General features: G+C 50.5%; 1 protein-coding gene across 1 annotated transcript in view; it reads right to left on the minus strand.

The window, feature by feature from the left end:
- The window catches only part of GRIK4 (glutamate ionotropic receptor kainate type subunit 4), a 214055-nt gene that overhangs the window by 96548 nt on the left and 98668 nt on the right, over positions 1–18839 (minus strand). Inside the window, exon 10 of the mRNA XM_090257477.1 lies at positions 16030–16233. Coding sequence (XP_090113603.1) covers positions 16030–16233 — 204 coding nt within the window. The remainder of the gene's footprint in view (positions 1–16029; positions 16234–18839) is intronic.

Raw genomic sequence — 18839 nt, forward strand, 5'->3', positions numbered from 1 at the left:
CTGGAGAGGATGCGAAGAAATGGGAACCCTGGTGCACTGCTTGTGGGAATGCAGACTGGTGCAGCCACTATGGAAAACAGTTTGGAATTTCTTCTAAAAACTAAAAATGGAACTGTCTTTTGAACCAGCAATTCTATTGTTAGGATTTTATCCAAAAAATCCTGGAACACCAATTCAAAAGAACTTATGCACTCCTTTGTTCATTGCAGCACTGTTTACAATAGCCAAGTTCTGGAAACAACCTAAGTGCCCATCTGTAGATGAGTGGATCAAAAAACTGTGGTACATTTACACAGTGGAGTTCTATGTAGCAGAAAGAAAGAAGGAACTCCTGCCATTTGCGACAACATGGATGGAACTAGAGAGAATTATGCTTAGCGAAATAAGCCAGGCAATGAAAGAAAAATACCATATGCTATCACCTACTATAGGAGACTAATGGACAACACAAACAAATGAGCAAAATTGAACCAGAGGTATGTAAACAAGGAATAAACTAACAGTAACAAGGGGGGATGGGGGAGGGAGAGAAGAGGGTAAGAAGGGGAAAGGTCTAGTCAAAGAACACGTATAAATGACCCACGGACATGGACAACTGGGTGGGGACTGACTGTGGGAGAAGGGAGGGGCAGGGTGCGGGGAAGCAAGAGGGAAAAAAAGTGGGACGACTGTAATGAAAATACATACAAAAAAAATTTTAGTGGGGGAAAAATATATAAAGAATGGAAATGCAATTTTAGTGAATATTAGAAAGACATTAGAATATTAGAATAAAGGCATTGCACCAGGAAGCTGTAGAAAGACCCGTGCTGGCGGCTCTCAAAGTGGTCTACGTGCCTTCACTGCTTGAGAACCTAGCATTTTTGTCTTCTACCCTGAATAAAATCAAGAAGTAAATCAAGCTGCGGCTGCTCCCCAGACGCTGTGAGGGGACGTGCAGAACTCAGGTCGTGTCTTTGCAACTTTGATTCCCTTTTCTTAGCCTACAGTTATTTCAAAGTTAAAAGTGTTTTATGTAGTATGTAAACGTGCAGCTGAATAGGGTGGTCCTGGTTGCAGGTTATATCTTTGTTTGCTGGACTTCCATGCACTTTGATTTTCTGGAACTTATGGTTGTTTCTAGTTTTGAGGTAATTGTATTCCTTCTTAGTTGTGGGGGGAGACGCCGCATGTCTGTCTATGCCTCCATCTTGGCCAGAAGTCCTCCTAGTGAATATTTTAATTGAATTATTATATTCTTCAATTCCTGAAGTTCTGTTTTTTAAGATATTTTCATTTTGTTCATGCATCATTTTCCTGATTTTCCTTAGTTGTCTGTTTTCTCTCGAAGTTCATTGAACTTATTTAAGATGGTCGTTTTTATTTTTGTCTCATAATTATTAGGTCTTCATTTCTTTAAGGTTGTTTCTGTGCTGGCTTAGGGGAGGGGCTCTCATGGGTGAAATAATTTTTTAACCATTTTAATGTAGCTGGTTTTGGCTTTGCACTTTCCTGGGATATTATGACTTTTTAACTGGTTTCTGGAGTTCTCTTAAAGCGTTTTTAGACAGTATATTGTTAAGTTCGTGTCTCTGTGGAAGAACAAAGTGTGGGGCTTCCTATTTTTCTAAAGGATTGGGCTGGCCTGGCAGAGGGTCCCTGGTTTATTCTTTGGGTGTTCTAGAGGGAACAGGCTATGAGGCAGAAGCCTGTCATTCTTCCAAAGTTGTGTAGTTTTTGTATTTTATGCTGTTTTAGTTTGTAACTAGCCCTATAGAAATAAGGTGATTAAAACAGGGGGAAGTGATAGCAGGGCCCAGGTGTTAGAGTTTAGCCTTAATTGATAGGCTTAAGTAATTGAAGCTGTGACTGGATAGACTTTCTTTATCACCAAACCTTTGCTTCTGGAATTTTGCCTAGAGGGTGGCGGCAGGCAGCAGGACCCCAAATTGCTTTTCGGTAGCATAACTACTATTGAATCAAGATTAAAGCATTTCCATCTCCCTAAAAATTACCCTGTGTCTTGTTGTATCATCCTTTCCTCTAGCCCCATAGCCCAAGGCAACCAGTGATCTACTTTCTGTCTCTATAATTTTGCATTTTCTAGAACTTCATGTAGACTTTTATGCTTTGCTTCTTTCACTTAGCGTAATGCTTTTTGAGATTCATTTGTGTTGTTTTGTGTATCAGTATTTTGATCTTTTTATTGCTGTGGATGTCTGTGACGCGATATTCTAGCGTCCGCATCGTTTAGAGCTGCGAGTCAGACCATGGCGCGTTCCTAGAAGCCGCTTTCGGCATCAGTGGGCGGCGGCGCGTGGACTTGCAAGCGTGGGGCGCGGGACCAACCGACGCCACTGTGTTAAAGCCAGCTGAGGAGCAGTTGAAACAGTGGGAAACACAGCCAGGTTTTTATTCAGTGTTGCTGGTAAGTTGCTTAAAAATAGTTATTATTTTTAATAAAATGAGACACTATTCTATTGTTTTAAAAACCTACTTGTGTTGGTGGTTTACTTAGTGAAACTGATCCAAATGTTTGGCTGCCATTGCACTGCCATTTACTAATTCGAGGCATGGCACTTGGAGGACATTTAAGAGATGTTTATTGTTGGGTGAGTATACCCAAGCAGGGTATTGGTAGTATCTGCTTAGAAGGTTACACTGCCAGTTTTCTATTTTAGCCTGTAAATGCTGCCCTCAAGACTGTAAAGGAGGAAAGAGGAAGGACATCTCTAAAATCAGAGAAGGAAAACTCTGACCCCAAAAAACCTCCGCTGCCTTGCGGCATACCTCTTCAGGGGAAAGGCTAAGGGAGTAAACCCCGACAGAAAATCCGGAGCCGGAGTCCCTAAGGCGGTTTGACATTGTAGTCAACACCGGCAACTCCTGCGGCGCACCTGAAGCCAAGCTGTATTGACTTTGTCTTTCCCTTGGACCGTTCAGCTGCGAAGAGAGGGGGGGTCTGCTGCATGGGCAACAGCAGACCCTCCATATCACCCTGCCCAGGCTCTGTAGCTTCAGTTTCACTTGAGAGGACACTCCAGCGTCATCGCAAGATGTCGACTCAACACGGGAGGAGACAGATACCGGTTATAAGCTCATCCGATTGGCGAAGGAAACGAGCGCCAGGGGTCTCCTCTGACGGTGGGAGAGGTCATCGCACCTCACTGGACAGCTACCGTCTCGCCATGGCTCGCCTGCCCCACTGGGTGCGTGGGGATCAGAGAGGCGCCTCTCGAAAAGTGGGCCACAAAACACCCGCACCAGTTAATTCCAAGCAAACAACAAGAAAGAAGCCTCCGGCTCTTCGCCTTGCTAGCTGGAACATCAGGACCATGTGCCCCGGACTTACTGCAGACCTTCCGTGGATCAAGGGTGCCAGGAAAACCGCTGTCATCGATAGGGAACTGGCACGACTAAACATCGACATTGCGGCTCTACAGGAGACCCGGTTGGCCGACAACGGAACTATCAGAGAAACCAACTACACCTTCTACTGGCAAGGGAAGTCTCCGGACCAACCAAGACAGCACGGTGTTGGGTTCGCTGTGAAGAACACGCTTGTTAACTCCATAGAGCCACCCACAGGAGGCACAGAGAGATTACTTACCCTCCGATTGTCAACAACTTTCGGCCCAGTCAGCATTCTTAGCGCGTATGCCCCAACCCTCTGCGCCACCACCGAAGAGAAAGAACAGTTCTACCATGCACTGGACGAAGCGTTATCCAAGATTCCCAGAAGTAACGCTCTCTATCTCCTTGGAGACTTCAACGCAAGAGTAGGAGCCGACCACATGGCCTGGCCCACCTGCCTCGGAAACTTTGGGAGAGGAAAGATCAATGAGAATGGTCAGCGACTGCTTGAGCTTTTGTGTCACCACGGCCTGTGCGTGACAAACACATTCTTCAAGTGCAAAGAGATCCACCAGGTGTCATGGAGGCACCCCCGCTCCCGTCATTGGCACCAGCTTGACCTCGTCATCACCAGAAGAACGGATATTGGCAGCACCCTCCTCACCCGCAGCTACCACAGTGCAGACTGCGACACGGACCATGCCCTCGTGGTAAGCAAGGTGCGCATAATGCCGAAGAGGTTGCACCACTCCAAGATGAAGGGTCGCCCACGCATCAACACCAGTTGTGCCAGCAACCCAGTTAAGACCCAGCAATTCATCAACAAGATGGAAGACGCACTCGGCGAGGGAGTGGCGGCAGATGACATTATCGAATCCAATTGGCCACGTCTCCGCGATGCCATATACAACTCCGCCATTATTGCTTACGGGAAGAAAGAGCGGAAGAACGCTGACTGGTACGAGGCTCACTGGGAAGAAATGGAACCCGTGATCGAGGCTAAGAGGAAGGCCCTACTGGCTTACAAGGTCACGCCCACTCCCAGTACACTTCAAGCTCTACGGGCTGCCAGGAACAAAGTCCAGAAGACCGCCCGCCACTGTGCCAACACCTATTGGCTAAACCTGTGCAGAAGCATTCAGGAAGCCGCCGATATAGGCAACGCACGAGGAATGTATGAGGGTATCAAGAAGGCAACAGGCCCAATCCCCTCCAAGATCGCCCCCCTTAAGTCCAAGACAGGTGAGGTCATCACTGACCAGGAACAGCAAATGCGGCGGTGGACCGAGCACTACCTCGAGCTGTACGCAACGAGGAACACCGTAACAGACACTGCCCTTAACGCCATCCCAGACCTACCAGTCATGGAGGAGCTAGACACCCCACCTACTGCGGCAGAGCTCGGCAAAGCCATCGACCGCCTCGCTTGCGGGAAAGCACCAGGAAGCGACGGAATCCCTCCAGAAATCCTAAAGAGCGGGAAACCAGTCCTGCTACAGCCGCTCCACCATCTACTCTGTCTCTGCTGGAAGGAGGGTTACATCCCCCAGGATATGAGAGACGCCAACATTATCACCATGTACAAGAACAAAGGAGACCGCAGCGACTGCAACAACTACCGGGGCATCTCTCTCCTCAGCGTCGTCGGCAAAGTATTCGCCCGGGTCGCTCTTGCCCGCCTGCAGACCCTTGCTTCCCGCGTCTACCCAGAGTCCCAGTGTGGCTTCAGAGCTGGCCGATCAACAGTGGACATGATCTTCTCCCTACGCCAGCTGCAGGAGAAGTGTCACGAGCAGCATAAACCACTCTACCTCGCCTTTATCGACCTCACGAAGGCATTTGATCTGGTCAGTCGAAGCGGTCTCTTCAGCTTGCTACGGAAGATTGGCTGTCCACCACATCTGCTTGCTGTGGTCATGTCCTTTCACGACAACATGCACAGCACGGTGTCCTACAACGGCGCAACCTCTGAGGCCTTCCCAGTCAGCAGCGGAGTAAAGCAGGGCTGCGTCCTCGCGCCTACGCTGTTCGGAATCTTCTTCTCCATGCTCCTCCAATACGCCTTTAAGGACTGCAGCGAGGGTGTCTTCATTCACACCAGATCCGATGGCAAGCTCTACAACCTGGCCCGTCTACGAGCCAAGACCAAAGTCAAAGAGGTGCTCATCCGTGAGATGCTCTTCGCCGACGACGCAGCTTTGACATCACACTCCGAAGAGGGACTCCAGCAGCTAGTCACTTGCCTTTCCCACGCATGCAAGGAGTTCGGACTAGCCATCAGCCTGACGAAGACGAATGTTATGGCTCAAGGCACAGGGACTCCCCCATGCATCACCATCGACGGATACACCCTGGAGGTTGTCAACGACTTCACTTACCTCGGGTCCACCATCTCGAGCTCTCTGTCAGTCGACTTGGAGGTCAACCGGAGAATCGCCAGGGCAGCCACAGTTATGGCCAGACTGAACCGGCGAGCGTGGAACAATTCCAGCCTCACTGAGAAAACCAGACTGCGCATCTACCAAGCCTGCGTACTCAGCACTCTCCTCTATGGCAGCGAGACGTGGACCACCTACGCAAGGCACGAAAGGAAACTCAACAGCTTCCACATGAGGTGCCTGCGACGCGTCCTGCATGTCGCCTGGCAGGATAAGGTCCCCAACACCGAGGTGCTGAAGCGAGCCAATATGTGCAGTTTGCATGCAGTTCTTAGCGAGAGACGCCTCAGGTGGCTCGGCCATGTCAAAAGAATGGATGCAGGCCGTATCCCCAAAGACCTCCTCTACGGCGAGCTAGCAGAAGGCAAGAGGATGACAGGGCGCCCAAAACTGCGGTTCAAAGACATCTGCAAAAAGGACATGACACAATGCTCCATCAATCTCAACACATGGGAAGTTCAAGCAGACGACCGCCTAGCCTGGAGGCTCGCGGTCAGGCAAGGTACGTCACGCGCGGAGGCTGCGCGCAACAAGGAGGCGGTCCAGAAAAGATCGAGGCGGAAGCAGCGTCAGCAGCAGCAACAACAGCCATCTGCCTTCACCTGTACCAAGTGCGGCAGGGATTGTCACTCCCGAATCGGACTGCACAGCCATTCTCGGCGGTGCAGATAGACTCTCAGGAAGCTACGCCATCGTCTCTCGAGACGGACGGCTGCCGACGACGACGAGAAAGACAAGGATTTTCCTTCTAACTGTATATTTTTCTCCCTATCTGATCCCTGCAGAATTTGGCATTTTGAAGAAGTAAGGAATGACATATGGTTCTTTGCATAAACCTAATAAGACCAGTTTTTCATAGAGGCTTTTTTGACCAAGATTTTGACTGGAATGTCATGCCTAAAGGAGATAAGCTTGGGCTCTGGTTGTTACCAAAAAGCCCTGAGGAACTAGGATTGATTTTCGAAGGTAATAAAAGCCCATGAGAAAAAAGGCCTGGTACCTTGGTTGGTTGTGCGGTCCTCGGCAATCTTTCCAGGAAGGGAACGAAGGTTGTTTTCCTGAAAGATGGCTAGAAGGGACCTTAAGACACAATGGAAAACCAGAACGACTTGGAAAAGACAGGTGTTTACAGACAAGGCTGAATGCCAGGTATGTGGCTCAATTTCTGTGCCCTGAAGGGCAGACTGAAGGTCACCCTAAATGTTCCCTGTGTAAGTTCCAGCAAAACAGAACTAAAGATCATAAGTGATCATTTGCTGCTCTTGTTGTGTTTATGCAAATGAACAGGATAAATTAAAAATGGACTTAATGCAGTCCCTTTAATGACAAGGAGGGTAATCTTCGGGAGAAAAATCATGATTCAAGGAAAATCAAAATGCTCAGTGGTAGACTATAAAGTAGTGCAGCTAATCGTCTTTAAAGTTTTTTTTTACTTAAAATTTGTTTTCATTTGAAAGTTAAACTATGTCTGTGGCATTATCAAAGATGTTTAATTTACAGGCAAGAAGAATGTCAAATGCCTTGCAACTGGATGTCTTTCCAATAAGACAGTCTTACAGATTTGGAGAATTGTTTGTGTGTTATGTTGCATAAATTAACATGTGTTTTCTGTTTTCAAAGCACATAAGCTTGTGATCTCATTACCTGAGTGATTGTCTGTACGTATAGGCCTCACTTAATCCTCTCTGCAGCGCTGCCTCCTGAGTCTCAATGGTTTGGCTGAACTAAGTGGCTGGGTTGGTGAAGAATGGTCTGGTCTGTGGGCTTCACTTTAAAACTGGTTTCTCTTTTCTATCCTAATGGCTTGGACAGAAAGGGCCCAGAGGTCTGAGAGGGGGGAAACCTAAAATATTTCCCTCAGCCCAAACTAAGTATAGTGGGCAAAAGGATTTTGGAGAGGTGAGATATGCCTGGCACACCTTCCTCCAAAGGAGCCCTTTTTTGCCCTAATGTTGGACTTTGAAAAATTAATACCTGCCTTTTGTCATCTAGTGGTTATAGATTGAATGATGTCTTTTAACCCTGTTGCCAAATCTGTTGCCCCCAGAAAACAACAAGGATGCAAGCCTGTTAAACCAAGCACACCATTGTCCAGGGACAGTCAACTGACCTGGAGTCTGCAAGATCCTTCCCCATGTGGGAAGGCCACCCTCCCCTCCACACCCCCATTCTTATTAGGGTTTTCTGGACCCAAGGGTAGGTAGGACGACGACCATGTCCAGCTTGAAGCAGCTAGAGGAGCTCAAGACCTTCGCCCATTGTCCTTTATAAAATTATAAAGGGTCTTAAGTCTGAGAGGGAGGGATTGTTATTTTTTATTGTTAAAAAAATTAATTAATTAATTAAAAAAAAAGAATAATGTAGGAAAGGGTGAAGCCAGAGAGCTTGTAGATACGACCCATGGGCATGGAGTTTGGGCGTGGGGTGGTGCTGGATGGAGGGGAGCAAGGGGGGAAGATTGAAACTATTCTAACAATATAATCAATAAAATATACTTGAAAATAATAAAGCCAGCATGCACAATGGGAGACAGTTTATTCCAAATGCAGCTGGAGAGTAAATGTGTGTTGGGGGGGGAGCTAAGCAGATACTCAGTCATATCAACTCGCTTCAGGAGTGAGGAGAGGGGCAGGTAAACAAATTAGAAGAATGCAGGTCGATTTTAGAGTCAGACAATGAATCCTGGACCTTTCCAGCACATGGGGAGAGGAAAGAGAGGTGAAGTTGTTTCAGTTTTTTCCCTCAAGATAATATTGGCAGGGGAAGTGGGATGGAGTTGAACCAGCGCAGCTGTGGGCTACTGGGGAAGGCAGAGCCCAGGAAGGGGAGGCAGGGATTTCCAAGAAGCATGTGCAGAAGAACAGCCCCAGAGAAAACATCGTTTCCTGTAAGCCCAACCTGCTAAATGCACCTGGACCTCTGGGCCACTGGAGGGACCTTCCCTCTTACCTATCAAAGGAATCACCTGAAAACTTACAAATAATTCTCAGCATTGAGCTCTTCTGTCCAGGCTCTATGCTCCTTGAGGTCAAGGGCTATAATGGTTAGTAATTCTTTTACATATGCCTTCTAGCATCCCATCCATCCATCCGTGCATCTATTCATCCCATAATTACTGAGTGCTTTTGTATGCTGGGCACTATTTCACCTGCTACCAGTATCGGGATAAACAGGACAGATGCAGTTCCTAATCTCTTAATTTATTCCAGTGAAAGGAAAAGGGCAATAAACAAATAGTCTTTGCTTAATCATAAGCAAAATAATTATAGATAGTGATAATTTCCTTGAAGACAATAGAACAAAGCAATGTGGTAGAGTGACTAGGAGAGATCTTGAGGGTCCCTTTGGGGTACCAGAGAAAGAATGCTTCTCAGAAGAGGTAATATGTGGCTTAGATCTAGATAATGAGAAGGAAACAGTAGATTGGAGACTTGGTTTTTGATCAAAGGAAGAGCAAATGTAATGGCTGTACACTGGAATTGAGAATGCTGTGTTCAAGAAATGAGGAGAAGTCCAGTAAGTATGCAGCAGAGAGAGTGAGGGTCAAGTGATGGGAGAGGCAGGGTCTTGTGGGCTCTTGATCAGTCCTGGATTGGAAGGATATTGGTGAAATTGCAGCTGAGGTAAGGTAGAACATGGGGGAAATGCTTAGGCTCACTTAACACGTGAGCAAATGGTATCCCAGGAAGATTCAGCTACTGATTTAAGGTTTATGGTGCAATTCAAGGTGTTTTTCTGTAATCCCAAGAGGACAAATGGACTTGCTGCCACTCCCACCACCTGAACAGAGGTGCCTCCTTCCACAAGAGATGGCCCAGAGTCCTTCCCTCTGGAGTGAATTTCTGCTCCTTTGCCTCCTTCCTGAAGAGGGCAAGAAGGGATGGGGGAGAGCAGCCCCTTCGGGCCACCACCACCACTGGACCTCCCCACTGCACACGCGCACCTGGACATGTGGGTCAGGTATGCTTCTACAGTCTCCAAACATGATGTGGCAAAGAGGAGCTCACCCAGGGCAGCCCGAGAGAGGGAAAGACGTGGCCCTGATGAACACCTCTCCCAGAAGCAGGCAGACAAGCCCATGGGTGCATGTGTTTGAAGACAGAGGGTAGCAAGGCCAAGGATTCAAGCTCCAAGCCCAGAGAAGTGCAAGTGGGGCCTGATGTGGAGAGGCCAGTGTAGACACCAGGGCTGGAGAAGGGACGGAGAGTTACTGCATGCCAGGCACACTTCACACAAGGATCTGGGGGAGGGTGCTATAGCTTCCATTTTGGGGATGAAGACACAGGGGTCAGAATCACCAGGGACTCATACGAATCCACACAACGAATATCCAGCAGAACAGGGAGAGCCAGGTGTGTGGACCAGAGTGGGGGGCACAGCCAATCCTCCCAGGGCATCAGCACCTGCCTCCTGACAACTCCCAAAAGGGCTCAAGCCCAGCTCTGCCCTCTCACTGGCCTTCCTTACCCATGACTGACTGTGCTCCTCCCCATGTCTAAGTCCCACCAGTGCTTCACATCCATGTCCTGTGCTCCTCACGTTGGCCATCTACAGCTCCTCTTTTCCATGCACTGTTTCTCCAGGCATGAGCTGACCAGCAACCTGTCACCAAAACGAGGCCAGGAATTAGCCTGAAGCCTTCCCTCTCCGTCCCTGTCCTGCCACCCCCTACTTATTAACCAAGCCCACCCATGAAACGCCTGTTAACTCATTACTACTACTCAAGCTCTAATGCTGCTACCATCATTCAAGTCTTCATTTGATCTCACCAGTCCCTGCACTGGTCCTGCTGCTTCCAGGTCCTCCCACCCCACCCACCATTGCATTGCACGGGCCCCAGAGGCTCTCCAATGTGAATCTGCATGAAAACCGGCCTGTTAGAACGCAGACTGCTGCCCCGCCCCAGTTTCTGACGAGTCCTGGAGATGCTGCTGCTGCTGGGTCAAGGACCGCACTGTGAAAAACGCTACTCTCGAGTTTATTTCCGCACCAAACATCTAATCATCTCATCGTCTGCTTAAGGACTCCAGCAACTGCCTCCTGTCTTTGAAAGACAGTCCAAACGCCTTACAGTCATCTTCGCAACCTGGCCTGTAATCGCCTTCTCAGCATTTCCTTAAGCTGCTGGCTCTCCGCGCACCTCTACTGTGGCCACAGCGTCCTGTGCACACTCCTTACCCTGCGGTATGCTTCAGGCTCCGTGTCTCTGCCTACACCGCTTGCGCTGCCTACACCTTTTGTCCCTTGGTGCTTAGCAAACTCCCGCTTGTCCAGCAAGGGCCAGCCTGACTGTTTCATTTCTTAGAGGCACCACGGTGTATTAGAATGACCATGAACTTTGAGGTCAGGCAGTCTTGGCCTTGAATTTCAGGGCAATCACTTGATAGTTGGGTGACCCTGAGTTCGCTTCTCTGTTAAGCTGAAGTTAACCTCAGCTTCTTCATTATAAAATGGGAATAACAACGTTTATCTCATAAGATTGTTGCTGGAGAAGAAATGATGCATCATAAACACCTGGAAGGTAGTGGACATTCAATAAACAATAGTTATTAGTGTCCTTAGCTTTTGCTCTAAAGCTGTGCCTGCCTCTCTGGGGCTGAACTATTTCTTTCTTTCTCTGTATTCCCATAAACTTTGTCAATGATTCTGTTTTGCATATATTACATGTTACGGTCTCATTATTTTTATACACGGGGCCTCACTCAAAGTATAGTTGGGGCCATTAGATGAATTGTAAGAATGGATCCTCTGAGCAGACCTAGCGGGCACAAGGATACTAAAGATGTCCTTGCAGGAAAAACACCTGCATGTGGACACAGCCTCACAGCAGAGCACATGCTTAGTGAGCAGCATGAGAGCTCGTTTCAGGCCCCAGTCACCCCTGGTCCAATATACGGTCTGCACAACGGTGCCTGGAAGGTCTGTATATACAGAATGTGAGTCCAGTGAAAGTAAGAGCTGTATCTTCTCAACCTTAAGGCACTGATGTTGAATCAATGCATCCTGGGGCAGGTAACATGGACTGAGGACAGAAAAATACATCAGCAGGGTTCATAGGGCCCGGCTTCAGGTTCAGGAGTAGGGTCCTGACTCCTGGGGGTGAGGGGAGTGCAAGGGCAAAGGTTAGCTACATCAGAGACCCAAGCTTGAGGAATAATCAGGAGCTGAATTCCTACAACTGGGCAGGGAACAGGGACGTGCTCTGGGGAACAAGACAGAGGTTAAGTGGCTGCGTGCTGACTCAGAACTCTTGAAAGCACCCTTGACCTCAGACTAGAGCCTGGCGCACCCTGATGTGCGGGGTGCACAATCAGGACCACACTGTTCTTAGAAGATGGTAAGATACCACTTTTCATAGCTCCTTTTCCCACCCCTCCGCAAATCAGTTCCCTACTGCCCGTCTTTTCTGTTTAAAGACAGTCTCTTTGAAGGTTGTCCGACGCCTTAATGAGTGTATTTTCATTTCCTCCGCAGACCTCTCACTCCCCTCAGTAAGCCAGCACTCGGTGGGAAGGGGGGAAATAATTCCTAAGAAGTGAGCCTTCTGACATGTGTCCCAGGCTGCTTCCAGATGCCCAATGCCCATGGGGTTTGGAGAAGTACCCAGTCTGAGGCTGCTGAGGTGGCTCTGAACAGAACTGAACTCAAACCCCTGCCCCCACCCCAGATTCCTATATCAGCTCCCTTAGCAGGATAAACATCACAGGGCTGTACAGACGGCAGAAGAAGGCCTAAGATCCTTTCCTGAATCTGAGGCTGACCTCTGGACCTCAGGCTCTGTTACCCATGGGAGGGAGTAGGTGGAGAGGGCGTCGTGGGAGAGGAAGGCTCCGCAGGTTCTCTCCCCGCCCCAGTGTCTGGGTCGTGAAATCATGGTGCTCCGCCATCCTGGCTGGCCCGGCTCACTGTGCCTGCCCTTCCTGACCCTTCACGATGCCTCACATCACTCACGGCTCCCTGCTCCTCCAGCCTCCAGCCCAGAGGCTTCCTTAGGCTGCTGAGAGGTGAGGGCATGCCGGATCTCTTAGTCACCAGGCACACACTGGCTGCTCCAGCCACTGTGGGAGAGGCAGTCCCAGGCCACCACAGCGGCTGCACCAGCACGCCTCACAGGGTTGGTACTGACAGTAGTGTCATCACTGCCTTGGAATCTGACAGCTTTGAAACTGACTACAGGGTCATTTCAGCCAATGAGCGATGGCAGTTGGCAGATGAGTTTCCTCCCTCCCGTCCCGGGCTGTCTGGTGGGGCTGTTGCTTCATGGCCTCTCTGCAGACTGCCCGTCAGCTGTGCATGGTGTGAAGCCGCCGCCAGCACAGTGACGCAGGACACGCTCCCTGCCTCTACCCCTCCCTCACTGCTGTGGTGCTGGAATGCACTCCTGAGGCAGCACAAAGCTTCTCCCTTGCTCTCTGTTGTCGGGAGCCTGGCTCAGGGGCCTCACACTTCTCATCCAGCCATCCGTGTGTGTGTGTGACGTTTTAAACCCTTACCAATAATCTTTCTTGATGGACACTACAGCCTTGGGGAAGGAATGAAAAGGATGAAATCAATTTCCTGGGAACACACAGACCAGAGATGGGTGAACTGACAGCTTAGCTTAGGCCCGTCCACCGCAGGATTCCTGCTCGCCGACTGCGAGTGCTGCAGCGGACAGACCAGGGCCTGAGCGCCGGCTGTGAGCTTCCCAGCTGTGTGAGCTCGGGCTCTGACGGGCGCCTGAAGCCCCTTGAGCCGCCGTTTCCCCATGTACACGAGAGACAGTTAGGTGCAGTGTGTGGTTCTGGGGGCTCTCCCAGCAGGGACACTCAGGGACAGCAAGGCTCTGCTAGGATGGCCTCTGGAATGTTTACACGGAGCTTGGAGAAGGAGTCCCACAGCAGGGAGCCAGCAGTCAGGGCCCCTGTGATCCCAGGAGGACATCCTGGCAGCAACATCAAAGCCTCGAACCTGGGGAGGAGGGGTCCTGGTGTCAGACAGCCTTCGGCTGCAGTGCTCTTCCCACTCTTCAGGAGTCTGCTCAGACATCATTTCCCAAGTCTGGAACCTGCTCCGCAGACGCTGTCAGAGTCCCTTCCCCTGTGCCTCTCTGCACACGTCATGGCCTAAAGTTCTGCATAATGGGATCGTTCAGTCACACCCGTCTCTCTCTGGGAAGATTCACAGGGCGGCAACCCTGTTTATTTTGTCCCCTATTGAGTCTGCAATGCTTAGAGTCACGGAAGGTGTTCAACAACTGTTTCTTAAATTATTCAGTTTAATTTACCTCGTAGCCAACTTTTGATGAGACCAAAGCAGCAGCATTTTGGCTTGAAAGCTGATGTGGAGTGAATGGTAAGGTTCTCGTCTGCTTGCCCAAGTCGTTCCTTAAGGAGCTGCAGGGCCTCGAGGCCCAGGCTGCTGTCCCGTCCCTGCCAGTCCCCGTCCCAGGCAGAGGGTTGTGCGCTGACACTGACCCCCCTGAAGTCACCCGCCAGTCACGAGCCGTGGAAGGGCTGAAGGAAGGGGCTCGGGGTGAGGGAGCACACCTGTGAGAGGGGAGGGGAGGGCCTGGTGTGCAGCCTCCTGCCCGCCCTGGGGCTGCACGTCCGCCCTGCTGAAGTGCCGTGTCCTCTGCAGGCTAGGCAGGAGCGTCCCACACGGCAGAGGGCTCCCTGCAGGGGGCTTCACCCGCACCCTGCCCTGGGAGACACAGAAGGTTGATGGGGGGGGGGGGGTCAGCCCCCTACTGGCAAGCCTTTCCCAGGAGCAAGGCAAGGCTCACTTCTGACCCCGCTTCCGCTGCACGGGAGCGTGCGAACAGTTCCCAGCCCCCGAACAAGGGGGCCCGCAAGCCTTGCTGCTCAGCCTGCGGGGCCCGTGCAGGTGCGCTGTCTGGGTGCCCGGCGCTCCAGAGCGGCCTCCTCCTCACTCCTTGCACCCACCCATGCTCCGGTCTGCTCTGCAGAGCTAGCACAAGGCTCCGGCACAGGCAGCTGAGTCAATGCCCCAGTGAATCCTTAAACATTGAAGACCAGGATTTTATCTCATAGTCCAACTTTGGTACAGGCCAAGGGTTAAAATCGTATTATTCAGTAGACAAAGGGCAGTAAAGAAAAGAAAAAAAAAGAGCAGGGGTGGAAGGGAGGGAGGAGAAAGAGGACGGAGGGATGGACTGGCCCGGACTCATGCGCACCTTTCCTGGTGACATCAAGGCCAGCTGAGGTGTGTGCTGCGATGGAAAGAATGTGGGCTCCGGAGTGAGACAGCCCTGGGTTCCAACCCCAGTTCAGTCTCATACGAACTTGTGGGTCCAGACAAGTCATTCAAGCTCCAGATGGCTCACTTTTAAAGTGGGGATAAGAAGTAGCTAAAAGGAACGTTGAAGGAGGACCAGAGATCACGTGTGCGAAGCACACACCTGCCTGCAGCAGTGAGGAAGCTCGGGGAGAGCTTCAGGGCCCCTCCGCACTCAGAACCCACAGAAAGTGGGGCGCTGGTTCAGGCTCACCCTCAGAACCAGGTCTGGGAGTTCATTCACGAGAACATGGGCTGTGAGTTAATAATAACGTAATTAATTTTTACAGGTATTGATAGTGTGTATCAAAAAACCAAGAGACTTCCGGCTGGAAGAACTTTCTATATTCTTGCTCTAACCTAACAGGTGACTGATATTCTGAGATGCTCACCTGAATTTTAACCCACATTCACTCTGAAAACCGACAGCCTGTGCAAGTGAACTTTGGCCCTGGGTCTGTGGAAGCCCATTAACGGCAGCAGAAAATAACACAAGTAACAATAACTGTAACTGTGACCAACTCTTCTGACAGTTGATCCTTTTCCCTGTTCTTCAACCAGGTGATCCCTGACAACACCTCACAGAGGTCAAAGGCAACTGATGTTGGTGTGTTTCACATTCTCAGGGCCTGTCCAAGCCCTGCCAGGGATGTTAATGAGCAATAAAATAATCAGAACAAAGAGCACCTGGATTATCCAAAAATGGAGCCCAAACTCTCTCATTCATTTTAATTGGTCAAAGTCTCCCTTACCTGTTACAGGTGCTGGACTGTCAAATATTTACAAACAATTATCACTACGGCCTAGCTCAGTGCCAGCTCAGTAAAGATTTGTGCAATTCATAGACAAGTAAATAAAAAACGCATGAATAATTGACTGACTGAGTAAATGGAGAGTTCATAAGTACACAGCACAACTTTATGTCCTTCCGTCTCCCCACTCAACCCAGCCCTGAGTCCAGACCACCTGGTCATGGACTTACCCTGGCGATCAGCTCCCCGACCATTCCCGTCCAGCTGCCATTGGCCTCAGGCACGCCGTACACGCCATCTCCGACCAGGCGGATCTTGTAGTTGAACCGGAGGATCTCCGCCAGCTCCTTGAGCATGTCCACACAGAAGCCCTCATAGCGGTCATTGCCTTCCATCTCCTGGTGGTTCCCCTTCAGCATTAAATACGGGTTTTCCTGCAGCAAAACTGGACAGCTGTCATTCTCCTCTTAGCCCTGGTGTCTCAGCCACACATGAATGGGGACCCAGGGCACAGGAGGTTAGGGAGACCATGAGGTAGAAGAAGGGAGGTGGCTTGGATAATGGGCTACTTTGGAGGTGGCAACTAGCTCCCCTCCTCCAACTTCATGCCACTTTTGTTACCAGGAATGCACAAGGGTTCCACTGCACAGAGTATCAAGCTGAAGCCCCTCTACCTTGTTTAAAGTCATCATCTGACCCCACCCCTGTCCCATCCCTTTCATAGAACGATCCCTGAGCATTGTGAGATACAAGGATGCTGAGAATATAGCAGGCTAGGTAAGAACACATACTGAACAACTGCAACACAAGGCAGATCTCAGCCATCCAGGAGTGCTGGAAAGAGGGGTCTCTCCCTGGTGAAAAGTCCAGGGCAGTTTCCATGGAGGAGATGGGAGCAGAGCTGGGCTCTGGGAGATGACAGGACACTGACAGATGGAAGTGGTACAGATGGAGGCCATCATGGGTGGAGGAAGGGCATGGTCAAGGGCACAGTCCTGAGTGAGATCAAGCTTGGGCTAATCAGGGTACAATAGGTCCTCCATTTACTGAAGCATGGGTGGTGTAGAGAGGTGGGGCAGAAAACTAAATTTAGAAAGATGGATTAGGGTGAGTATGGGCCTGGGATGCCGGGACGAGGTGACTACACATGGCACCTGCATAGTCGTCGTCGGCAGCCGTCCGTCTCGAGAGACGATGGTGTAGCTTCCCAAGAGTCTATCTGCACCGCCGAGAATGGCTGTGCAGTCCGACTCGGGAGTGACACGGTATCTGTCTCCTCCCGTGTTGAATCGACATCTTGCGATGACGCTGGAGTGTCCTCTCCAGTGAAGCTGAAGCTACAGAGCCTGGGCAGGGTGATATGGAGGGTCTGCTGTTGCCCATGCAGCAGACCCCCCCTCTCTTCGCAGCTGAAGGGTCCAAGGGAAAGACGGAGTCAATACAGCTTGGCTTCAGGTGCGCCGCAGGAGTTGCCGGTGTTGACTACAACGTCAAACCGCCTTAGGGACTCCGGCTCCGGATTTTCTGTCGGGGTTTACTCCCTTAGCCTTTCCCCTGAAGAGGTATGCCGCAAGGCAGCGGAGGTTTTTTGGAGTCAGAGTTTTCCTTCTCTGATGTGCCCTGACTGGAAGATCGAACCAGCGACACTTAGCTCGCAGGCCGACGCTCAATCCACTGAGCCAGACCAGCCAGGGTACCTGCATAGTAGAGAAGCATTAACACTGTCAGAGACTTAAGGACGTGAGTAAGAAGCGTCCAGCAGCAAGGGACAGAGTGTCTGGGAGTGAAGACAGACCGTCCTCGTGTGAGACACTGAGTAATGAGCCACAGCTGGACTCCAGTTGGATTATAGAGAGCTGGAAGGAAGGGCACAGAGAGGTCAGGCCTGATGAAGCTTGGGTGTGGGCACAAAGGGTGGGAGTCCTCGGAGCCTTGTAGCCTGGAGAGATGAATGAGGATGGTGTCTCACTGCCAAGGGTAGTTTGGCAGGGAAATGTGTTTGGAACATGGTGAATTTGAGGTGCTGGTAGGTTATCCAGGAAGAAATGTCTGAGTGAGGGAAGGACTCGGTGCAGAGATGGGAGACTTCTGTATGGAGGTAGTGACTGAAGGTGCAGAATACTGAAGCCATTGAGGGAGAGCAAAGGAAGGACAGGAGGGATGAGAAGAGTTCCTTGGGGAAACCCTGATCTTGGGGAAAATGAAGAGCAGCTATAGAAGAAGACAAAGCAGAGCATCCAGAGAAGCTGGGAATCAGGAAAATGAGGTCCTGGAAGTCAAGAAGGGAAAAGTTTCAAGAAGGCAAACAAAGCGTCTGGGTCATCTATCGCTGGTGACCTTTCATGGGAGAGTCGGTGGGGGTGGCCGAACTCTGCAAGAATGAGGGGTGAATGAGACTCGCACGAGTGAGAGTGGAGCAGCATTTTAAGAAGTTAGGAGATAAAGAAGGCGAGCAGACCATCTTTCCACCCACTGCTACAAGTCATGTCTCTCTCTGGGCTTTAGTTTGCAACCTGCTAATGACAGGGTTGGAGGATGCCTAGGGGTCCAACAGACCCATGATTCATGAGCCCCTAAATTGGTGGGCAGAGGAAAGGGCAGTGGGATGTAGATAAGGTGGTGGTGATAGCATCTTGGGATGGAAGGAACCAGAGTATATTTGTAGGTAGAAAGCGGGAATCCTTCAAAGAGGAGAGATTGGGGAAGAACGATCTGTGCTGGGTGGTGCAGCAAGATCACAGAATCTGGTGGGAGGAGACAGGGCAAAGTGAGTGCGAGGCTGGGAAGCGGGCCTGGGAGGTAAGGTGGAGAGCATGGATGTGGATACAGAGGGGCAGTGAGGAGACCAAAGGTGAGGGGGCACGCCAGCCTTCAGAGCTCTGGGGAGGCAGGTAGGCTTGAAGGCTTGGTGTGTGAAAAGGTTTGGTAAAGCTGCTCAGGGCGAGAGATGAGCACATGGGGCTGCTAAGGCCCAGGGGAAGGCAGGAGGCTGCAACGGGGTGGCTATTGAGAGCAGGGGATGTGAGGGCAATGGGACTTG

This window comes from Furipterus horrens, unplaced genomic scaffold (assembly GCF_987537825.1).
Source record: "Furipterus horrens unplaced genomic scaffold, mFurHor1.1.pri manual_scaffold_11, whole genome shotgun sequence".
NCBI lineage: Eukaryota > Metazoa > Chordata > Mammalia > Chiroptera > Furipteridae > Furipterus > Furipterus horrens.